The 22,211-nt window shown below is 47.4% G+C and overlaps 1 protein-coding gene across 3 annotated transcripts in view; it reads left to right on the top strand.

Moving 5' to 3' along the window:
• ADAMTS17 (ADAM metallopeptidase with thrombospondin type 1 motif 17) overlaps positions 1–22,211 on the top strand; it is a 386,286-nt gene that overhangs the window by 181,080 nt on the left and 182,995 nt on the right. For all 3 annotated transcript variants that reach the window (XM_073653354.1, XM_073653356.1, XM_073653355.1), the window contains exon 8: positions 2,165–2,270. In XM_073653354.1, coding sequence (XP_073509455.1) covers positions 2,165–2,270 — 106 coding nt within the window. The remainder of the gene's footprint in view (positions 1–2,164; positions 2,271–22,211) is intronic.

The raw sequence follows: 22,211 nt of genomic DNA, 5'->3' as shown, positions 1-22,211 counted from the left end.
TAGATGTATACTAACCCAAGAGAGGCCAAAATGACACTCCTTAGACCTATGTCGGGTGAATGGAGCATTTCCAATATGGTTCAAACACACTGCGCACAGAAGTCTGACAGTGCAGTGTGCTAGTTACCGTATTTTTTCGGACTATAAGACGCACCTAGGTTTTAGAGGAGGAAAATAGGAAAAAAAATGTAAGCAAAAAATGTGGTTATGATGCACTGTTATGGGGGAGGGGGTCTGCTGCTGACACTGGTATTGGGGTAATGTCCCCCAATTCTGTTAATATCCTCCATCCTGGTATGTATGGCCCCTCCTTCCTGGTATACGTGGCCCCCACCCCATCCTGGTATACGTGGCCCTCATCCCCATCCTGGTGTTCATGGTACCCCTTGATCCCCATCCTAGCATTCATGGCACCCCTTGATCCCCCATCCTGGTATGCATGGCACCCCTTTATCCCCCATCCTGGTATGCATGGCACCCTTTTATCCCCCATCCTGGTATGCATGGCCCCCCTTGAGCCCCCATCCTGATATGCATGACACCCCTTGATCCCCCATCCTAGTATGCATGACACCCCTTGAGCCCCCATCATGGTATGCATGGTACCCCTTAATCATCCATCCTGGTATGCATGGCATTCTTGAGCCCCCATCACGCTGCCCACAAAAAAAAAAACAATCATGCTCAACTCCTCTCTCCTCCAGCGCTGTCACGCTCTGCTGCTGAAACACTTTAATAGCGGGCACACTGATCGCCGAGCGCAGCAGACGCCGTGCTGTGGCTACAGTGTGTGCGCTATTAAGGAAAATTAATATTCATTGCTCTCCATGCCCATGGGCATGGAAAGAAGGGAATATTCATTTTCTTTAGTAGCAGGCACAGCGTAGGCTGCAGCAGGCGGCTGCTGCCTCCTGTGCCAATTTGACCCCCCCTGCCACTCCCCCACACCCACCAGAACGCACAGCCATACAGTATATACATGTGTATAGTATTTGGACTATAAGACACACCCCCCACTTTCCTCCAAAATTTTGGAGGAGAAAAGTGCGTCTTATAGTCCGAAAAATACGGTACATGTCATTTCTTCGGTTTCGTTGTTATAATGTTGCAACAAATGTCAGTTATAATGTGTAAAGATGCCACCTCAGATCAACGGACCAAGTACACATAGGGCTAAGGACCACAAAGGGGTAATATAACTAGAAATGTTCATGGTCTTGCTGCTTATATTAATTGTATTTTAAAGAGTTACTCTTGTTTTAATTTTTACTTCATAAATCAATAGTGCACATGAAAATAAGCTACTTTGTACTATATCTTATCAGAGAAATTTACTTCTTTCTTTGCCAGATAGCAGTTGCTAGAGATAAAATTCTATGTAGACGGAAAGAAGGAGGTGCTATAAACAGAGCCCCTCCCTCCTCCTCCCCCTCCTATCTACTTAGAATCTTATCATTAGCAGCAGCCATCTCCTATCTCAGTAATGGGAAAGTCTGTCTTCACTGAATACAGATTTTACCACAGATTTGAGAATTTTGATAAGGAATGATCAATTCTGGCAGAGAAAAAAGAAGATTTCTCTGATAAGACATATTACAAAGTTGTTTATTTTTCTATGTACTATTGATTTATGAAATAGAAATTAAAACAACTGTTACTCTTCACCTCCCTCCCCCTCCCTGTGAGCTCCTGATCTAAAGCTGCTCATATCAGTCCTGCAAAATCACAAGCTCCACCCCCTACTTGTCACTGCTTCCAGAGCATTCTTCTAATCACTGCTGTCACTGAACAAGCACAAGATATTTTCCAGTTCAAATGCACTGTTATCTCTATATGAAAATATAATGATAACAGTATAGATTTCAGAATAAATTACTGACAGACCTGAATGTGTCACAGTAATAGAAGAGTACTGACCGGAACTGTCACTCAAAAAGTGCCCATCCCCCCAGCAACAAGAAAATGAGGAAACTGGAAAACTGTCTGCTGCTGAACACACATGTTGATAATAACCCTTTAACTTATGCATGTCAATAGGAGAACAATACTAAATTGTTAGACTTGGACAAGGATAAGATAGATTCCGTGTGTATTTTTATCATGTTGGCAACATGTAATTTCTATTTTGCAAACTATCAGAACTATTTTTTTATCTCATCTGCAGGAATTGCCTACCTTGGGGGAGCCTGTAGCCCCAAACGCAAGTGTGTCCTGGCAGAAGATAATGGTCTTAACTTGGCCTTTACTATTGCACATGAGCTTGGTCACAAGTAAGATATTAATTCAGCATGAAACTTTGTGCTTTGGTTTTGAATGTTCTAGAGCAGTGGTCCCCAACCTTTTTTGCACCAGGGACCGGCTTGAAGCAAGATCATTTTTCCATGGCCCAGCAAGGAGGGGGTGGGGTGGGCGGGGCTTTGGTCATATGGGGGCGGGGTAATGGAGGGATTTGGAGTTTAGTGCATACTTATCATATAGTGTAGACCAGGTCCCCGCCAGGAGCTATGCCAGGAGCCCCACATAATGTGCTGTGCCAGGAGCCGCATCACTGAGGCCCCATCACGCCCTGCAGCAGGACAGGGCAGCTGTCCTGACAGCTGCTGTTCAGCTGCATTTACTTCATCCCAGGGGCGGACACAGACTGTAGTGGGCCCCTGTGCAAGAAATTTTTGGGGGCCCCCCCCGCCCTTCATAAGGCAACAAAGTTATGTAAACATAACCCCCCCATGTGCATCTCTCACCCCCCCATGTGCAGCTCACCCCCGCGCATCTCTCATCCCCCTCCGTGCATCTCTCATCCCCCTCCGTGCATCTCTCATCCACCCCCCGTGCATCTCTCATCCCCCCCGTGCATCTCTCACCCCCCGTGCATCTCTCATCCACCCCCCGTGCATCTCTCATCCCCCCCGTGCATCTCTCACCCCCCCGTGCATCTCTCATCTCTCCCCTCCCTCCCATGTGCATCTCTCATCTCTCCCCTCCCCCCATGTGGATCTCTCATCTCTCCCCTCCCCCATGTGCATCTCTCATCTCTCCCCTCCCCCCCATGTGGATCTCTCATCTCTCCCCTCCCCCATGTGCATCTCTCATCTCTCCCCTCCCCCCATGTGCATCTCCCATTCCCCCCACTCCTAGTTAATTGTATTTAAAAAAAAATAAAACTTGTTATACTTACCCCCATGCGATCCCTGCAGAATCCTGGCGCTCGTCCAAATCGCTGACACCAGGTTCTCCTGACTTCCGGCCATGTGACGGCGCCGTCACATGACCGGAAGTCAGGGGAATCATGAAGGTGCTGCCACAGCAGCGCAGCGCTAAGATGTCCCGGACCCGGCGCTTAGCATGCGGCCGGGGGCCCCATGAGGAGAGAGACGCACAAGAGGGGGGCTCCGAGGGGGCTCCTACCGGCCGGGCCCCATACTGGAGTCAGGGCAGTCATGCCCTGAAGGCGGCCCTGCTGGAGGCTGGAGGGGCCCCCTCTCCCCGCGGACCGGCTGAAAAACCCCAACGGCCCGGTCCTGGTCCGCGGACCGGCGGTTGGGGACCTCTGTTCTAGAGAATATGCATATACAGTGGTATGAAAAAGTGTTTGCCCCCTTCCTGATTTCTTATTCTTTTGCATGTTTGTCACACTTAAATGTTTCAGATCACAAAAAAAAATTAAATATTAAACAAAGGTAAAACAAAAAACACAAAATGCAGTTTTTAAATGAAGGTCTTTATTATTAACAGGAAAAGAAATCCAAACCTACAGGGTTGTTATTCTGCCACATGGAGGGTTACCGAGCATGAACCGCTTTTTTAAGGTCATGTCAAAGAATCTCAATCAGATTAAGGTCTAGGCCACTCCAAAGTCTTAATTTTGTTTTTCTTAAGCCATTCAGAGGTGGACTTGCTCTTGTGATTTGGATCACTGTCCTGCTGCATAACCCAAGTGTGCTTCAGCTTGAGGTCACAAACAGATGGCCCGACATTTTCCTTCAGGATTATTTGGTAGACAGCAGAATTCATAGTTCCATTTACCATAGCAAATCTTCCATGTCCTCAAGCAGCAAAACAGCCCCAGACCATCACACTACCACCACCATATTTTACTGTTGGTATGGTGCTCCTTTTCTGAAATGCTGTGTTACTTCTACGCCAGATGAAATGGGACGTTCACCTTCCAAAAAGTTCAACTTTTATCTCGTCAGTCCACAGAGTATTCTCCCAAAAGTCTTGGTGATCATCAATTTGTTTTCTGGCAAAACTGAGAAAAGCCTTTTTGTTCTTTTCGCTCAGCAGTGGTTTTTGTCTTGGAACTCTACCTTGCATATCATATTAGCCCAGTCTTTTTCTTAGGTTGGAGTCATGAACTGTGCCCTTAACTGAGGCAAGTGAGGCCTGCAGTTCTTTGGATGTTGTTGTGGGGTCTTTTGTGACCTTTTGCATGAGTCATCGCTGCGCTCTTTGGGTAATTTTGGTCGGCCAGCCACTCCTGGAAAGGTTCATAATAGCCTAGGAAGGAGCCATGGATATTGGCCTCCTCCCAGACTAATAACATCAGTCCTCAGCCACCCCAGAAATGGCACATCCATTAGATTTCCAATTCAGGCGCTTAGTTTACTAGGCTATTAATATCAGCTGCTGTCTGCCTAGCCTTTTCTGGTTAATAAAAATAGGGGGACCCACATCATTTATTTGGGATGGAGGGGTCACCCCTTCTTAATAACCAGGAAAGGCTAAGTAGACAGCTGTGAGCTGATATTAATAGCCTAGGAAGCTCCATGTTTATTACCCCTTTCCCAGACTATAAACATCAGCTCCCAGCTGTTGGCTTTCCCTCGGCTGGTTAAGACCAATATGGTGACCCCACGCCATTTTTTTCTTTAATTTATTTAAATGTCAGGTTTGCTATGTGCGTAAAAATCACACTGCACACGCATAGTCTGTGTGCAGTACATTTTTTTCTCGCACCCATTGACTTTCATTGGTGAGTCTCGGCCCTTTTACGCAGCCATACGCAGCATGCTGCAAATTATTCCTCACCCCAATTCCAGTGTGAGGTGAGGAAAAACTCGCAGATGAATACTGCCTAATTGACTAACATTGTAGCGAGTGCAATGCGAGGTTTTCTCACATTGCCCTCGCCGAGTTTAAATGCTGATGTGAGCGCGCCCTAATAAGTGGTTTTGGTCAATAATTAAAGTCTGGAAAAACTTTTAAATTTTAAAAGGTTTTTCCTATAGATTTCACATTAGGTAAAGCACATCAGGCTAGCTTATAATTAGAACAAGTAATTAAGTTCCTTGGGAAAATGCGTTTGCTTGTAATAATGAATTTGACTCAGCCAAATGTGTGTACGTGGCCTCTTGTGGCTCCTTTGAATTTGTGTGCTTGTAATTTGTAAATGCTCAGTATGAGCTTGTACTTATTTTTTTTTGGACACCATCCAGCCACCTAAATAGCAGCAGCCCTTTCATGTCAGCAGTACCATGCCCACTATGTTCCTGTAGAAAACTTTGAGCCTCATTAACACTGTAATATCAAGTATATGTTTATTTAAGAGAAACTAGTGAAGAAAAACTGTAGAGTTGATATCTAATGCTACCCTGCCATAGTACGTCACCTGTAGTTGATGATTACACTATTCATACACTAATAGATACAGTAATAAATAAGCTCCATGTAACAGGTCTGGGAGGTAGAACCTCTGAGCTACTATACAAAGGGGCAGTCCTTGTAAGGAAGCGGGTGGCTCCCAGGGAAGGCGGGCAGGTAGTCACGGCAAGTGACAGGAACAGTCTCTGGGTAGAAGGGCAGGAGGTCACGGCAAGTGACGGGAACAGTCTCTTGACAGGCGGGTGGTCACGGCAAGTGACAGCAGGGTAAGAGTCTCTAGACAGGCAGGTGGTCACGGCAAGTGACAGCAAGGTAAGAGTCTCTAGACAGGCTGGTGGTCACGGCAAGTGACGGCTGAGCCTCCAGGTAGGCTAGCAGGCGGGTAGCAGGTGAGCGCTCCCAGGTGAGCGGGTAAGAGTCTCTCGGCTGGCTGGCAGGTGGTATCAGGCAGGTATCAGGCAGGTGCTTCCTGATCCGCCGGCGGACTGGTCCATAGACAGACTGGCGGATGCAGGTAGACAGACTGTCGGACCGCAGGAATGCAAGCAGGTAAACAGAGCTGGAAAGCAGACTGGCAACGGAACCTGAGGACTGAAGCAGAGGTGAAAGGCTTTGCAACAACTTTGCTCGGGCACCTCCATTTTGGAGGAGGTGCCTTATATATGGGAGCTCCACCGGCAATTGGCCGGGGACTCCTTAGGACGGCGCGCACGGCCCCTTTAAGAGAGAGGGAGCGCGCGCCCTAAGCACAGTGCCCGGGAAGCGGCGCGCGCTGCCAGCAGCGCGGGAAGAGGACGGAGCAGGGAGGTGAGAGGAACGGCGTCTCTGCCTAGCAGGAGGCAGGGACGCCGACGCTACAGTACCCCCTACCTTTAGGCCCCCCCTTTTTTAGGCCGGAGAGAAATTTATCAAGGATGAGCGGGGCATGGATGTTCTCCCGGGGCTCCCACGTTCTCTCCTCAGGACCAAACCCCTTCCAATCCACTAGAAAAAAGGTCTTTCCTCTTACCCTTTTGGTGGCCAGAATGCTCTCTACCTCAAACTCGTCTTCAGCGGAAACCGGAGCAGGAGGCATACCTGTAGACTTGGAAAAAGAGTAAAGTACCACAGGTTTGAGGAGAGATACATGGAAGGAGTTAGGGATCCGCAAGTTGGCCGGGAGTTTCAATTTATAGGCCACCGGGTTGATTTGTTTGATAACTTCCAGTGGGCCGATGAACCGAGGCCCTAACTTGTAGGAAGGAATCTTGAGCCGGACATACTTGGACGAGAGCCAGACTTTATCTCCAGGACGGAATTGGGGCGGATCCAGACGTCTTTTGTCAGCCTGTTTCTTCATCCGCTCGGAGGACTGAAGAAGTGCGGATCTGGTACTCTCCCAAATGGAGGAGAATTCGCTAGCAAGAGATTCCGCGGCCGGATTATCCACCGAGGCGGAGACGGGAAACGGGATCCGAGGATGTTGACCGTAGACAATAAAAAACGGGGATTTGGAGGAAGACTCGCTCTCATGATTATTATAGGAAAATTCGGCCCACGGTAAAAGATCCACCCAGTCGGAATGGTGGGCATTAGCAAAGTGCCGGAGGTAACTGGTTAAAATTTGGTTGATCCGCTCTACTTGACCATTGGACTGTGGGTGATAAGCAGAGGAGAAGTCCAAGGTGACCCCCAGCAGTTTACACATGGCTCTCCAGAAGCGAGAGGTGAACTGAACTCCTCAGTCGGATACGATGTGGAGAGGGAAACCATGAAGATGGAAAATATGATGGATAAAGTCTTTAGCCAATTCAGATGCAGACGGAAGGCCCGGCAGGGGAATGAAGTGAGCCATCTTAGAGAAGCGGTCAGCGACCACCCAAATGACTGTACAACCAGCAGAGACAGGGAGATCCCTTATAAAGTCCATGGCTATATGCTGCCACGGGGCAGCAGGTATGGGAAGAGGCAGAAGGCGGCCGGCTGGCAGATGTCTAGGAACCTTGTTGCGGGCGCTGGACGCACAGGCTGAGACAAAGTCTATTACATCCTTGTGCAGGGTAGGCCACCAGTAATGCCGGGTAATAAGCAGGAGGGTCTTTTTTCTGGCCAGCATGGCCAGCTAGCTTAGACGAATGTCCCCAGTGTAGGACTTTCTCACGATCAGGTACTGTTACGAACGTCTTACCGGGTGGAAGACGATTTAGATCCACGGGAGCCACAAGCATTACCTTGGCGGGGTCGATGATGTGCTTTGGCTCCTCCTCTAGATCGGAGAACAAAAAGGATCGGGACAAGGCATCAGCTTTGATATTTTTGTCTGCTGGGCGAAAATGAAGAATGAAATCAAAGCGGGAGAAGAACAAGGACCACCGGGCTTGGCGCGGGTTAAGTCTTTGGGCACTCTGGAGATAAGCCAAGTTTTTGTGATCCGTGTAGATTATTACCGGGTGAAGAGCCCCCTCGAGCAGGTAATGCCACTCCTCCAGTGCCAACTTAATGGCTAACAATTCTCGGTCTCCTATAGAATAATTGTGCTCAGATGAGGAGAAGAGTTTGGAGAATAAGCCGCAGGTTACCATTCTTCCGGATGACGACTTTTGGGTGAGCACCGCTCCGGCTCCGGAGGAGGAAGCATCTACTTCTAAGAACAATTGTTTGTTGCTGTCCGGACGGTGCAGCACAGGAGCGGAGGAGAAAGCTTGTTTCAAAGACAGGAAGGCCTCCTCTGCCTCGGGCGGCCATTCTTTGGGATTAGCGCCCTTGCGGGTGACTGCAGAGATAGGGGCAGTCCGGGTAAGAGAAGTGCGGAATGAAGAGGCGGTAGTAGTTGGCGAAGCCCAGGAACCGCTGGATAGCCTTCAACCCCTCCGGTCGGGGCCACTTCTGGATGGCAGAAAGTTTCTCAGGATCCATTCGTAGACCGGTCTGAGAGATGATGTAGCCCAGAAATGGAAGCGAGGTCTGCTCAAAGAGGCACTTCTCAAATTTTGCGTAGAGGTGGTTTTGCCTGAGCCTGAGCAGGACCTGACGAACGTCCCTCCGGTGTGTGGGGAGATCCGGAGAGAAGACCAAGATGTCGTCCAGGTATACCACCACGCAGGAGTAGAGAAGGTCACGGAAGATATCATTGACCAACTCTTGAAAGACGGCGGGAGCATTACAGAGACCGAAGGGCATTACGAGGTATTCATAGTGGCCGTCCCGGGTGTTGAATGCCGTCTTCCATTCATCCCCCTGACGGATACGAACCAGGTTATAGGCCCCACTTAGATCCAGCTTGGTGAAGATTCTAGCACCCCTCAGACGGTCAAATAATTCAGGAATGAGCGGAAGGGGGTATTTATTCTTCACCGTGATCTGGTTAAGGCCTCTATAGTCTATGCAGGGACGAAGTGAGCCGTCCTTCTTTTTAACAAAGAAGAAGCCTGCTCCCGCCGGGGAGGTAGATTTCCGGATAAATCCCCGGGCCAGGTTCTCCTCGATATATTCAGTCATGGACCGGGTCTCAGCAGCGGACAAAGGGTAGATACGCCTTCGGGGCGGAATAGCGCCAGGTACCAAGTTGATAGGGCAATCGTATGGTCTATGAGGAGGTAATGTCTCTGCTTCCTTTTTATTAAAGACATCAGCATAAGACCAATAGGGTACCGGCAGGCCGGGTAGATTGGCTGGGGGAGGAAAAGGACGGGCAGGACGAACGGGGACTAAACAAGTCTTATGGCAGTCCTGTCCCCAGCGAAGGACTGCTCCGGTCTGCCAATCAAGCACGGGTGCATGTCTCTGGAGCCAAGGTAGACCAAGCAAAAGGGCATGAGAGAGTCCAGGTAGAACATGAAAGAAGATGCTCTCAGAGTGCAGCATTCCCACCTGCAGAGTTATGGGTTCGGTGATAAGCTGGATGGGATGCGGTAAGAGACCCCGTCCACGGAGGCGACAGATAAGGGTGCGGCCAGAGGTTTGGCGGGAATGTGGTATTTCTCTACCAGGGACTGAGAAATGAGATTTCCGGCAGCTCCAGAATCAAGTTGAGCTAGTTCAAAGTAACGGTTCTCCCCGCAGATGATAGAGACCGACAGCATCAGAGATGGAGAGGGTTTATTCTTGTCTAGGACAACCTCTCTGAGCGATCCTAGACACAGGCGTTTCCTGATCTCTCCGGGCAGGAACGGATCCGGTGCTCCTTACTGCCACAGTAGAAGCAGCTCCCCTCGGCACGGCGTGACTCTTGACGGGTTTTGACCACCTTGGTCTGGTCGAACTGCATAGGCTCGGGTGAGTGCGCCTGGGGAGTAACAGAGGAAGTGACGGGATTCTGGAAGGTAGGAGCAAGGCGCGGAAACCTCCTCTCACGGGTGACCTGTTTGGTACGCTCCTGGAACCGGATGTCAATCCGGGTGGCAAGTGTTATTAAATCTTCGAGAGTGGTAGGAATGTCCCGACCGGCAAGTTCATCCTTAATCCGGCCGGATAGACCTTCCCAGAAGACTGACACCAGGGCGTCGTTATCCCAGGCAAGCTCAGAAGCAAGGGTACGGAACCGTATGGCATATTGGCCCACGGTGAGACTCCCTTGACGGAGGCGTAGCAGAGATGAGGCGGATGAGGTCTTTCGTCCTGGGTCGTCGAAGACTTTCCGGAAGGCCGTGAGAAAGGCTGGCAGGTTGGACACCAGGGGGTCTCCTCTCTCCCATAGAGGATTTAGCCAAGCCAGCGCCTCCCCAGTGAGATGGGACATGATGAAGGCCACTTTGGCTCGGTCGGTGGAAAACTGGTGTGCCAAAAGTTCGAAGTGCAGGGTGCACTGGTTAATGAAGCCCCGTGCCTGACCGGGATCTCCACCAAAACGAGGCGGGGCGGAAAGGCGGGGATCGGGAAGGGATGCCATGGTATTGATGGGCAGCGGCGCTGCCGGGGTAGTAGTTGTGCGAGTGGAAGCAGCTCCCGACGAGGCAGTCAGTGTGTCCAGGCGGGAGTGAACACTACGCAGGTGGCCCAAGATGGAGTCCTGTTGGGACCTCTGACGGGAAAGTTCATGACATGGGTCCGAGAGCGAGGGAGCTTGGGTGCCACCGGGTTCCATGGCCCGAGCAAACTGTAACGGGTCTGGGAGGTGGAACCTCTGAGCTACTATACAAAGGGGCAGTCCTTGTAAGGAAGCGGGTGGCTCCCAGGGAAGGCGGGCAGGTAGTCACGGCAAGTGACAGGAACAGTCTCTGGGTAGAAGGGCAGGAGGTCATGGCAAGTGACGGGAACAGTCTCTTGACAGGCGGGTGGTCACGACAAGTGACAGCAGGGTAAGAGTCTCTAGACAGGCAGGTGGTCACGGCAAGTGACAGCAAGGTAAGAGTCTCTAGACAGGCAGGTGGTCACGGCAAGTGACAGCTGAGCCTCCAGGTAGGCTAGCAGGCAGGTAGCAGGTGAGCGCTCCCAGGTGAGCGGGTAAGAGTCTCTCGGCTGGCTGGCAGGTGGTCACGGCAAGTGACGGCAGAGCCTCCAGGTAGGCTAGCTGGCGGGTAGCAGGTGAGCTCTCCCAGGTGAACGGGTAAGAGTCTCTCGGCTGGCTGGCAGGTGGTCTCAGGCAGGTATCAGGCAGGTATCAGGCAGGTGCTTCCTGATCCACCGGCGGACTGGTCCATAGACAGACTGGCGGATGCAGGTAGACAGACTGTCGGACCGCAGGAATGCAAGCAGGTAGACAGAGCTGGAAAGCAGACTGGCAACGGAACCTGAGGGCTGAAGCAGAGGTGAAAGGCTTTGCAACAACTTTGCTCGGGCACCTCCATTTTGGAGGAGGTGCCTTATATATGGGAGCTCCACCGGCAATTGGCCGGGGACTCCTTAGGACGGCGCGCGCGGCCCCTTGAAGAGAGAGGGAGCGCGCGCGCGCCCTAAGCACAGTGACCGGGAAGCGGCAAGCGCTGCCAGCAGCGCAGGAAGAGGACGCCGAGGACGGAGCAGGGAGGTGAGAGGAACGGCGTCTCTGCCTAGCAGGAGGCAGGGACTCCTACGCTGCACTCCATAATAATTCATACTGTTTTATTTTTATTTTCAGTTTTATATTTTACCTCGTCTTGGAAAATGTCAAATTTCTAAGCCATCTCAGATTTCCCAATCCCTTGTAAATATACAATAGGATTACCCAATATTGTCTTTCACCACTTGTATGGTGACATACCTATTAGGTACACATCACTGCATGCAGTGTCCTGGGCTAGCATTGGTGATGGGCTTCGCACGTGCCTGCACTATTTTCATGTAGCTGGGAGATTCAGGAGACTGGGAGGCACACCTCATATTGATCATAGGTCTATTTTCTATTTGACCAGATTCACATGTCTAACAGTCGTGGTCTGCATACAGACAGCGATGTCCAGACTAGCTGTGTGTCTCCTGATCCAAATCGAACACCCTCATACAGTATATGCCTATAGGGCTCTAGAATTCAGGTCAGTAGACCCATGTCTGGCCCGGACATCACGGACCATCGATTTCAGATGTATGAAATTAGCTTTACTGGCTCATTTCTGATGAGCAAAATTAAGTCAAACATAAAATTGGACACCCCTGTAATTGGTATTCCTAATATAAAGTTATGGCATTCACTACAATATAGTATAACTTTATGATTGGTTTGTATCCAAACACTGGAGCCTCCACCTGAAAAAGAGGGAGTAGTGGTCCATCAGATTATTTCAAGGGGTATTATCATGTTATTAAATTGGTATAGTTAGTTAGACAGCATGAAAATATGTATGTTTGCAATTGTCTTGCTATTTCTAGCTGCTGTTGTTCTCCTGCTATGTGAGCTTTTATTGTTTATAGCTCATTGAACATATGCAATATCTATATGGAAGCCTGGGATCTGAGGTGCTAGCTCCTGAGATCCCAGCTACTTGCGTCCAGTCCATCATTTTATATAGATCAGCTCTAAACTGCTGCTTCCCTCCTTCTCCCAATCAGCTGGTATCAGACTTGCAAATACCTGACCCCCACCCGTTGGCTGCTTAGTCAGAGAAGTTCTGCTTAGTCAGAGAAGTGCTCATTTTTCTTACAAGCTGCTGAGAAGTGTGCTTGTACAAAGACACTGTTATCTGTATATGTAACTATAGACATAACAGTGTAGACTGTCAGTCACAGTGGTGAATTCAGATCAGCAGCAGGTCAATGGTGCTGACCAGAATTGCCAGTCAGAAAGGGACACCCACCCCGCAGCATGAAGGAAGTCAGGGGGAGGCTGGGGAGCCGCGCGTTCCTGGAAACACATGTTGGGACTAGTCCTTGGTGTGCAAAGAACTACATCGGGTGGCCAGGAGTCTCGCTGTGCAGGGAAAATCTACGAAGGAGCTGGAGCACTAAACCATCTCTGCTGCCCCCTCATTTTAAAGACTCTCATACATTAGATTACAAGTCATCGTTAAGTGCTGATATTGAATTACTCTAAGGCCACGTTAAGTATTTGGTCAGTATTTTACATCAGTATTTGTAAGCCAAAATCAGGAGTGGAACAATTAGAGGAAAAGTATAATAGAAACACGTCACCACTTCTGTATTTATCACCCACTCCTGGTTTTGGCTTACAAATACTGATGTAAAATACTGACCAAATACTGAACGTGTGAACGTGACCTAACATGGCTAATACATTAACTGGCAACTGGTCAATTATTATATTGGCAATTGTGCAATACCATTCCCCTATTCAAAGTGGTGTGTCCCTAAAATACTGATATCTCTCACTGGACAGCATCATTGTGTAGGGCCCACCTCCGATAACACCCAGCTTTCAATTGATACCTAAATTTCTAGCAGGAATAAAAGAGAAACAGTACAAGGCAGAATTATGAGGAAAGGTGGTCCAGAATTATTCTCTCATTGGAAATACAGACAAGCCAGGAGAATCAATCACATTTAGGGAACCTCACACTCACTATTGAACATGGGTGTAAGTAGCATTTTAATTATGAAAAACACCACAGATACACGCAGCACAATCACCTGCATATGCACTGAGCGCTATCTGCACCATGTAACAGAGGACGCAGTTAGGGAGGCGGTCACAGGGGAATGACATGACTGCCAATTTTATAGGAGCCATGGCCGCAGAGGACAACTAGCATCTAAGAGGTTTGATAGAAGCACTGAACTCCTAACAGCTTCTTCACCACCACACAGTCCTAAAATGTTGAGAAGTTGTAATGGGAGTGGGGGCCCTAATAGGAGTCCTAATGAAGGCCCCCTACTACAACTATCTTTGTACTGTTGTATTTAGTATTCTAGTGTGATGCTTAGTATTGTAGCATATTTTCTATTGATTGATCCCCCTAGTGGTCAAGTCCCATAATTGGTTTAAAGAAAAAAAGGTAAAAAAAAAAAAGTAAATATAAAGTTGAAACATTTTAAAAATGATTTTTCCATTTAAAAAGTGCATGTTTATGTAAAAACACAAAATTTTATATATTTGGTATCATTGTGTCCATAACAACCCCAACTGTAAAACAAATGTATGTTCTATCCCAAAAGAAGAATGCTGTAAATGCCAGAATTGCTTTTTTTTCTGCTCACCTGGCCATAAAAAAAGGAAAATAGATAAAAAGTGATCAAAAGCATTTTCCCTCAAAATTATACCAATAAAAACAACAGTTTGCCTCTCAACAAACAAGCCCTCACACAGACTAGTCAAAGGAAAACAATTTTGTAAAACATACAAACTTTTAATTATACTTCCAGAATGAAAGAAACACACTCTTTTTCCATCTCCTGCCAGAAAGCTTTAATAAAAGTTGATCAATAAGTAATATGTACCCTAAAATGTTGCTAATGAAAAATAGCACTTATCCCCACAAAAAACACAGGTAATCATATAGCTATGTAGTTGGAAAAAATTGATTTCACCTAAAATATCAACTTAAGTTACGTAGCGTGACGGCACAATTCAGCATCTAATTATACCAGTCATTTATTAATTATACCGATGTCTGTGCTATGTTTCTGTTGACTGTAGGTTGCTGGGGAATTATTCTGATCAATACATTATATAGCACAAATCAGTGTCTGAATTACTGTCACTAACAAATTTACTGCTGCCTCCTAGCTCTATATATTGGGTAGACTGTTTTGCACATATATGTGTTGTTTGAAATGATATGGTGTCATTGAGATCACACTTTGTCATTTCTTTTCTTCTTTTTCAGTTTGTCTCAATTTCAATGTGAAGTAAATGTATAATTAGATTTAAGCTTTACCACTTTACCTGGATTTTGCAATGATGTCACTAATAGAGCAATCTAATTACAGTTGTTATGGATGTTTTCACAAGATATGCGAAGTCTCAGAGATCAGGGCTTTGCCTTGTTCTTACAAATACATATATCGCCCTTTTTACTTTGCATTAATTGCAACTGGTTATATTTAAACCGTAAAAGTATTAAAAACTAATTTAATACAGTACCAAAACATCTCATTCATCCTAATAGATGGGCCATATATTGGCCAAATATTGACACCAGGATTCTCAAACGAGGCGTCATCAGGAGGCTGTGTCTTTAGTTACTTCCCCAAAAGGAGGTGCCATCAGGGTGTGATGATAGAAGCAGGGTGAGTGACACCAGCTCTGCCTCACTATTTCAGTCACTGCTTTCAAACAAATCGTCATCAGGAGGCAGCACTGGTGTTCCTCACCATGCTTGTATCACCGCCCATTGATGACGACTCCTTTCATTGTAAGACGCTGCAGCCAGCGTGGACTGAAGCAAAGTGCCAACATCTCGGTCACTTCTCCCATAGTTTCCATCAGTGCAATGGATTCAGGACATCTTCAGAGGGTGACGATGAAAGAAACTGTGTAAAGTGACTGCAGCAATGCCCGTGATGATGTCCTGTATCAGACAGGGTGATGGTTGCTGCAGGGAAGTGAGTGCAGCCCCAGCCTCCTCATGATGCCTCATTTGAGAATCCTTTCAAACAAAAAACGTTAAAGGAAGAGAAGTAAAAAAAACACATTTAGGGACTAGCTGTATAAGAATTGTAGGATATTTTATAATAAAGCAAATTACAAAAGTGCTTAGGATGTAAAAATAGATAATTATAAAGGACATCTTAGGCATAGGACCCACCCATTTAAGGCCGATACTGACATCTATCTTTGATATTTTTTGTTCATCTACTTTGTAATTATCTTGTACTATTATATCTTAAACTGTTCAAATACATTAAATTCTCACTTGTGTAAGGCAGCGCTAATCATCATGCTGGGGACACTTGCTTCACCGGGTCAATTAAAGCACACATGCAACGCCTTTCCGGTATTTCAATCCCGCAGTTTATTATTTATCATAAACCGCTCATAACCGAGTCCATCTCAGTGGCTCGCCGACATATTACACATATAATGTCCAATAGCCTTTCCAGTGACAGATATGTCCACTTGGCTCCAGATACAGCCTTAAGTAAGGTAACAATATAAATGTCCACATCAAGCAGTGTTTTTACCTTTGCCGGGTCGTAGCTGCTTCAGTCAGTTCGGTTCTGCCACCGCTGTGGCTTCACGGCTTCCCAGATGGGCCTCCCGGCCTCGTACCTTCAAACGCTACTGGTATCTCAAAACACAGGCAAGATCCAGCCTCTGCCTTCCAGGCTAGTGGAGTCCCACACAGGGACCAGGCCTCTCACCCTCCAAGGCTACTGGCATCTCTTATACACAAGGATCCAACCTCTGCCTTTCAGGACTCTTGCCGTCCAAGGCTACTGGCATCCCCCACACACGGGGATCCAGCGTCTGCCTTTCAGGCTTCACCAGGCTTCACACTCTCATGGTGTCCCACACACGGGGAACAGGCCTCACACCTTTCTCACCTGTTTCAAAACTACTAGGGTTTATATATCTTCCAGTGCACACAGGACCTGTGCTGATGTCACAATCATGTGATCAGTCACCTGAGGGGGAGGTACATGGTCAGCCAAAACACACCCTGGCCCATTACAGTAGTGCCGCAAGCCGCTGCATTTCCTATCCCCCCCATCTGTTCAAACTTGTGGGGTTGAACACATAATATACACAATCACATTATAACCCACAGTTCACACAGAGACCATGTACTTGACAATTGCGCTGCTCAGCTCCTGGAAGATTAGTCAACGACATTAGCCCATTCCTTAGGGACCTACCATCTGTCATTGTCACTGACTTCATCAAGTCACATTTCCGGGTCGTAACCTTGTCAGACCTCCCCCGCTCCCAGCGGTCAGTCGTAACCTTGTCAGACCTCCCCCGCTCCAAGCGGTCAGTCATAACCTTGTCAGACCTCCCCCGCTCCCATCGGTCCATACAGCAGTGTGACTCACACGCCCTGGTATCTAAGGTCCGGTTCGACTCCGTACTGTCCCGTACTCTATTGGGTCGTTTGTATGGGACACTCAGACCTGAGTTACTGGAGGTGTCACTACCTCTAAACCCACGCCCACTATCCTCAGGACATCTTGAAAGGTCTCTAACTTCAGCTGTAGCTATTCTGTTATTTAGGGGGCCCTTTCTCTGTCTGGTCTCACAATTTCTAGACGGCTGCCATCTTCTGCTGCTCAGGCGATTCTGTCTTTCCACTCGCAGTCTAGCGAGATTCAACTGTTCTACCTCTCGCAGGTAGGTCACTCGGTACTCAATCAGCATGCGTATATATGCAAGACTTTCTTCCGTTCCTACAGCGGAGAATGACACCATGCCGTCTTCATCTGGTATCCAGTCCTGACGATCACGTGGACTGCTTACTTTCATCACACCAGACTTCTTTACCATCATTTGCATGGTTCGGCCATTTCTCCCAATGAGCTTTCTTACCAGAGCCTGAGGCACCTGGATGACCTGTTCACGCAGACTTTGAGCTTTTCTCATAAGCTCCAGTTGTCTAATGGCTTGTTCCGTCTTCAACCGGACAAACCGCTTTGTGCGAATACATCGCCAGTGCATGTCACTTAGGATAGCCACCCTCTTCACTGTGACTTCGGTTGTGGACAGGACCACCAGTTGTTTAGCTTCTGAGGTCGAGTACACCTTACAGGCTCCCACGGCCTTCTTAAACTCTTCATGCACGGACTCACTGGTGCATTCTTCTCTCAAATCCTCGGGTACATCTATGAGGCACTTGTACCGAGAGGTTTCTGACTCACCAGTGGTCTCCAAACGATCATCTGGCTCAGGTTTCAGGGGCAACTGACTTCCTGCTTCTTCACCCTGTATGCTTCCCCTGAGCTGACTCACAGCTACAAATTCAAGAATTTTTGTCTTGACCACTCCCATCTCATACTTATCTTCTGTTAACACTCTCTTAGCTCTCCTCAGGTCCACCTTCTCATGGTATAAAGGAGTAAGTGCAACTTTTTTTTCCTTTTCCTTCTCCAAGGAGGCCTCGTTCACTGAGTGATACTTTGCCAGGCGACCTTTGAGCCTGAAAACTTCTTCCTCTAGCTCAGCTACTCGCCTCTCAGCAGCCCATCTCTGAAGCTCTTCCTGCTTCAACTGCTCCTTTAACAGTAGAATTCTCTCAGACCTCTCTGTCTCCAATGCACCCACTCGGCTCTCAACAGCCAGTCTCTCAAGCTTCTTTTTCTTCAAATGGGCTTGTAGCGACTCCTTGAGCTCCTTGATCTCGGCTCTTACATCCACCGAATCATCCGAGCTCGCATTATTCGAGGAGGTATTTGCTTCATACCTCCCATCTCCAGTGGCCAACTCCTGGCCCTGATCTGTGGCTTCTCCGATAAACTCCTCCATCTTTTTCTACTCAGCTTCCATCTTGCTGATTCTTTCCTTAAGGCACAACTCTGCCCTCTGGAGATTATCACAGAACGTCTGCAGCTCCTTCACCTGAGCTTCCAGACCTAGGGTCTTTCTGCTTAGATCATCCTTTTCATCACGGGTGTCCTGCTGAGTGGTCTCAACCACTTGGCGCATGTGGTCTGCATCCGCCTTATCATCCTCTAGTTTTTCCTTAACCTTGAGGAGATCCTCATAGTCTCTCTTAATTTGTTGCAGTTCCCCACTGAGTTCATCATACTCCTTCTTGGATTCACACAGCTCTTTCTTCACTGAGTACAGCTCTAACTGTACCAGGGTGAAACGATCTTTCACCTCGCACAACTCATCTTCACACTCCGCTTTGTCAATCTCCAATTGAAAAACCTCCTCCTTGGTTTTGCGGCGATCCTCCTTTTGAGACTCCGCACACTTTTGAACACCCACACCTGTAGAGGGATTTTTACAAAAAAATCAGCAATAGTCTTAGGACCCAGTTCTCAACATCTCTTACCACCTACCCGGGCACTCTGGGACAATACTGGCGCCCCCGGAGAGTTCACCGAATGGTCCACTGCTGCAATTCTATACGGTGCCAAGAGCTTCTGCCGTTCCTGCACCATGTCCTGTAGACGTTTCTCAAATACCTGCTGCGGTTTTAACCGGCACTTTAATCGCTCAATAGCTTCAGTTTCATTTGTTTCTTCATTCACAGCCATCGCGGTACACTATTCACACTAGACATTTCACACCGCTCTCCCGGGAAAATTTTCGTGGCCCCGCCGAGCCACAGCAAACCAGGTTTGAGTGCGAGGACAATTTTTGTAACCCCACCAAGTTACAGCCAGATGCTTTAATTTTCGTGACCCCCGCCGAGCCACGGCAAACCAGGTTTGAGTGCGAGGACAATTTTCGTAACCCCACCGAGTTACAGCAAGATGCTTTAATCTTCGTGACCCCGCCGAGCCACAGCAAGATGCTTGTATCCACACTCGTCGTCCTGTGCCATTACCCCTAGCAACCAGGCTGCAGTTGCCCCTAGCAACCGGGCTGTAGTTGCCCCTAGCAACCGGGCTGCAGTTGCCCGCATTCTCCAACCACATGTAAGGCAGCGCTAGTCATCATGCTGGGGACACTTGCTTCACCGGGTCAATTAAAGCACACATGCAACGCCTTTCCGGTATTTCAATCCAGCAGTTTTTTATTTATCATAAACCGCTCATAACCGAGTCCATCTCAGTGGCTCGCCGACATATTACACTTATAATGTCCAAGAGCCTTTCCAGTGACAGATATGTCCACTTGGCTCCAGATACAGCCTTCAGCAAGGTAACAATATAAATGTCATCAAGCAGTGTTTTTACCTTTGCCGGGTCGTAGCTGCTTCAGTCAGTTCGGTTCTGCCACCGCTGTGGCTTCACGGCTTCCCAGATGGGCCTCCGGGCTTCGTACCTTCAAAGGCTACTGGTAGCTCAAAACACAGGGAAAATCCAGCCTCTGCCTTCCAGGCTAGTGGAGTCCCACACAGGGACCAGGCCTCTTGCCCTCCAAGGCTACTGGCATCTCTTATACACAAGGATCCAACCTCTGCCTTTCAGGACTCTTGCCGTCCAAGGCTACTGGCATCCCCCACACACGGGGATCCAGCGTCTGCCTTTCAGGCTTCTTCCGCCACCTTGCCCCCTCCCCACTTTGCCCAGTGTGCACAAGGCCTGAGTAGGAAGAATGTATTAAACCACTGCCTCACTCCTATGGCAGCAAGTTATCTCATTGAGAACAAAAGGACCAGGGAGTTGAAATTCAACTACCCGATGTTTTATCTTCCTTGAAATCTATGATTAGTATCCCAACCATGATAGATCTTGTTGAAATCAGATGGTTAGATTGTTATATGTTGAATATATATGGGCAGCTTTAGAGTTCTATATTTTCATCTTAAGTGTTTCACGACTATCAGAAGGCTCAATTTCTGTCATGTTCCCATAGATTTTCCCTTTCTGAGCCTCTCTGTTCCCCTTCCCCATGTACTGAGAGACGGAAAGTTCAATATACAGATTGTTTGAATGAGTTGAGATCTTAGTGAGCAACAGTTAAATGAAGATTATAAAGGAGCTTGACCTGGTCATGGAGACAACACCACAACATAGTGTTTGGGAGAGAATGAGGCAAAATAAGCTCATAATGTACATTAAAACAATTCATAGCTTTGCAAAGAACGATCAATAATTATGTAAAAACAACTTTTAAAAATCGAATTAAAGTGTACCTGTTAACTCTGTTTTAATATTTAATATTTGTATTCCGCATGATAGAACAATTTTGTATTATCGTATCTCATAACTTTGTTGTGCTCTTCCTCTGTTATTCTTCTTAGAAATTGATGAATAAATTGACAACAGAGTGTTACTAGGACTGTTTATTTCCTTATGGGGAATGGTAAGACCCGATTGTCAATTTACAAATAAATACTCAGCAGGAATAACATAGAAACGACTTATCACAGAGTGCAGGAAAAGCTCCAGAGCTGACGGGTCCTCTTGAAGCTGACAATTGTTTTTTTTATGTGTGGTATGAATAGAAATCTCCATTAATAGGAACTTGTGTCATTCATGCTTCAACACTTTTTATTTTTAAAAGTAGTGGTAAATGCTAAAATCGTTGTATATACTTACATGTATTTTTTTAAGAGAGGGGCCAGGATTGTGCAGGGCAATACAAATGCTAAGTATTTGCCATTACATGAAAAGTTTAACCACTTCTGCCTTCTCACATATGTCACTTATGGTCTGTGAGGCACATGATTTGGTAAAAAAAAATTGTACTTCATGTTTGTGTATTAATATATATTTTTTCACCTTTTTATATGATCGTATTGACCATATGTGTAGCCCTTCTCCAAAATGTCCTGTCATCTGTCTTTGTCCTCAGGCTCCTCAGACTTTTTTCTTCCTAAGATAAGATGTCTACATCCCAGTCTTTGGTTCATCAAAGGAAAGATTAGGTACTCAGATCCAAAGTTCAAAAGACTTGTCCTGCTTCTTTTGAGTTTAAAAAGCCTTGAAAATCCAAGGTGTAGCGGTTGTTTTTCATCTCAAACACCTTGACCTACACTCTCTCTCTGAATCCCTCCTTCCTCTCACAGGCATAAATTCCTTGCACGATGCAGACGTTGCTGCTGCTTCATATAACACCACAATAGCTTCAGCTCTAGACTCGATCGCCCCTCTCACACACACCACACCTCGCACATTCAACAGGCAACCCTGGCACACTAAACTTACCAAAGAACTGCGCCGGGCCTCCAGGGTTGCGGAGCGGAGATGGAAAAGGTATCACTCCATCGAGCACTTCATCGCATTCAAACAATCCCTCACTAATTTCAAGTCTGCACTCACTACAGCAAAAGAAACCTACTTCTCATCTCTCATATCCTCCCTATCTCACAACCCTAAACAGCTATTTAACACTTTAAACTCTCTCCTTCGTCCCCCAGCACCTCCTCCCTCTTCTCTCATCTCAGCCGACGACTTTGCCTCATTCTTCAAACAGAAGATTGACACCATCAGACAAAACTTTGGCCTAAAGTCCACACAACCCCTCCTCATATCTACTCAACCCTCCTCCTCCAAACCCCACTTCTCCACCATTACAGAAGGTCAAGTCTCCTCTTTACTCTCCAAATCACACCTCACCACCTGCGAACTTGACCCAATCCCATCCCACCTCATCACTAACCTCACCACAGTCTTCATCCCAACCCTAACCCACCTCTTCAATCTATCACTAACAACCGGAGTCTTCCCCTCATGTTTCAAACATGCCGCAATCACACCCATCCTCAAAA

The sequence above is a fragment of the Phyllobates terribilis genome, unplaced genomic scaffold (genome assembly GCF_046119375.1).
Source record: "Phyllobates terribilis strain yellow unplaced genomic scaffold, ASM4611937v1 Scaffold_11__3_contigs__length_659146591, whole genome shotgun sequence".
In the NCBI taxonomy this organism is placed as follows: domain Eukaryota; kingdom Metazoa; phylum Chordata; class Amphibia; order Anura; family Dendrobatidae; genus Phyllobates; species Phyllobates terribilis.
The sequence above is the reverse complement of the archived record's forward strand: the minus strand, read 5'-3'. Positions and strand labels throughout refer to the sequence as shown.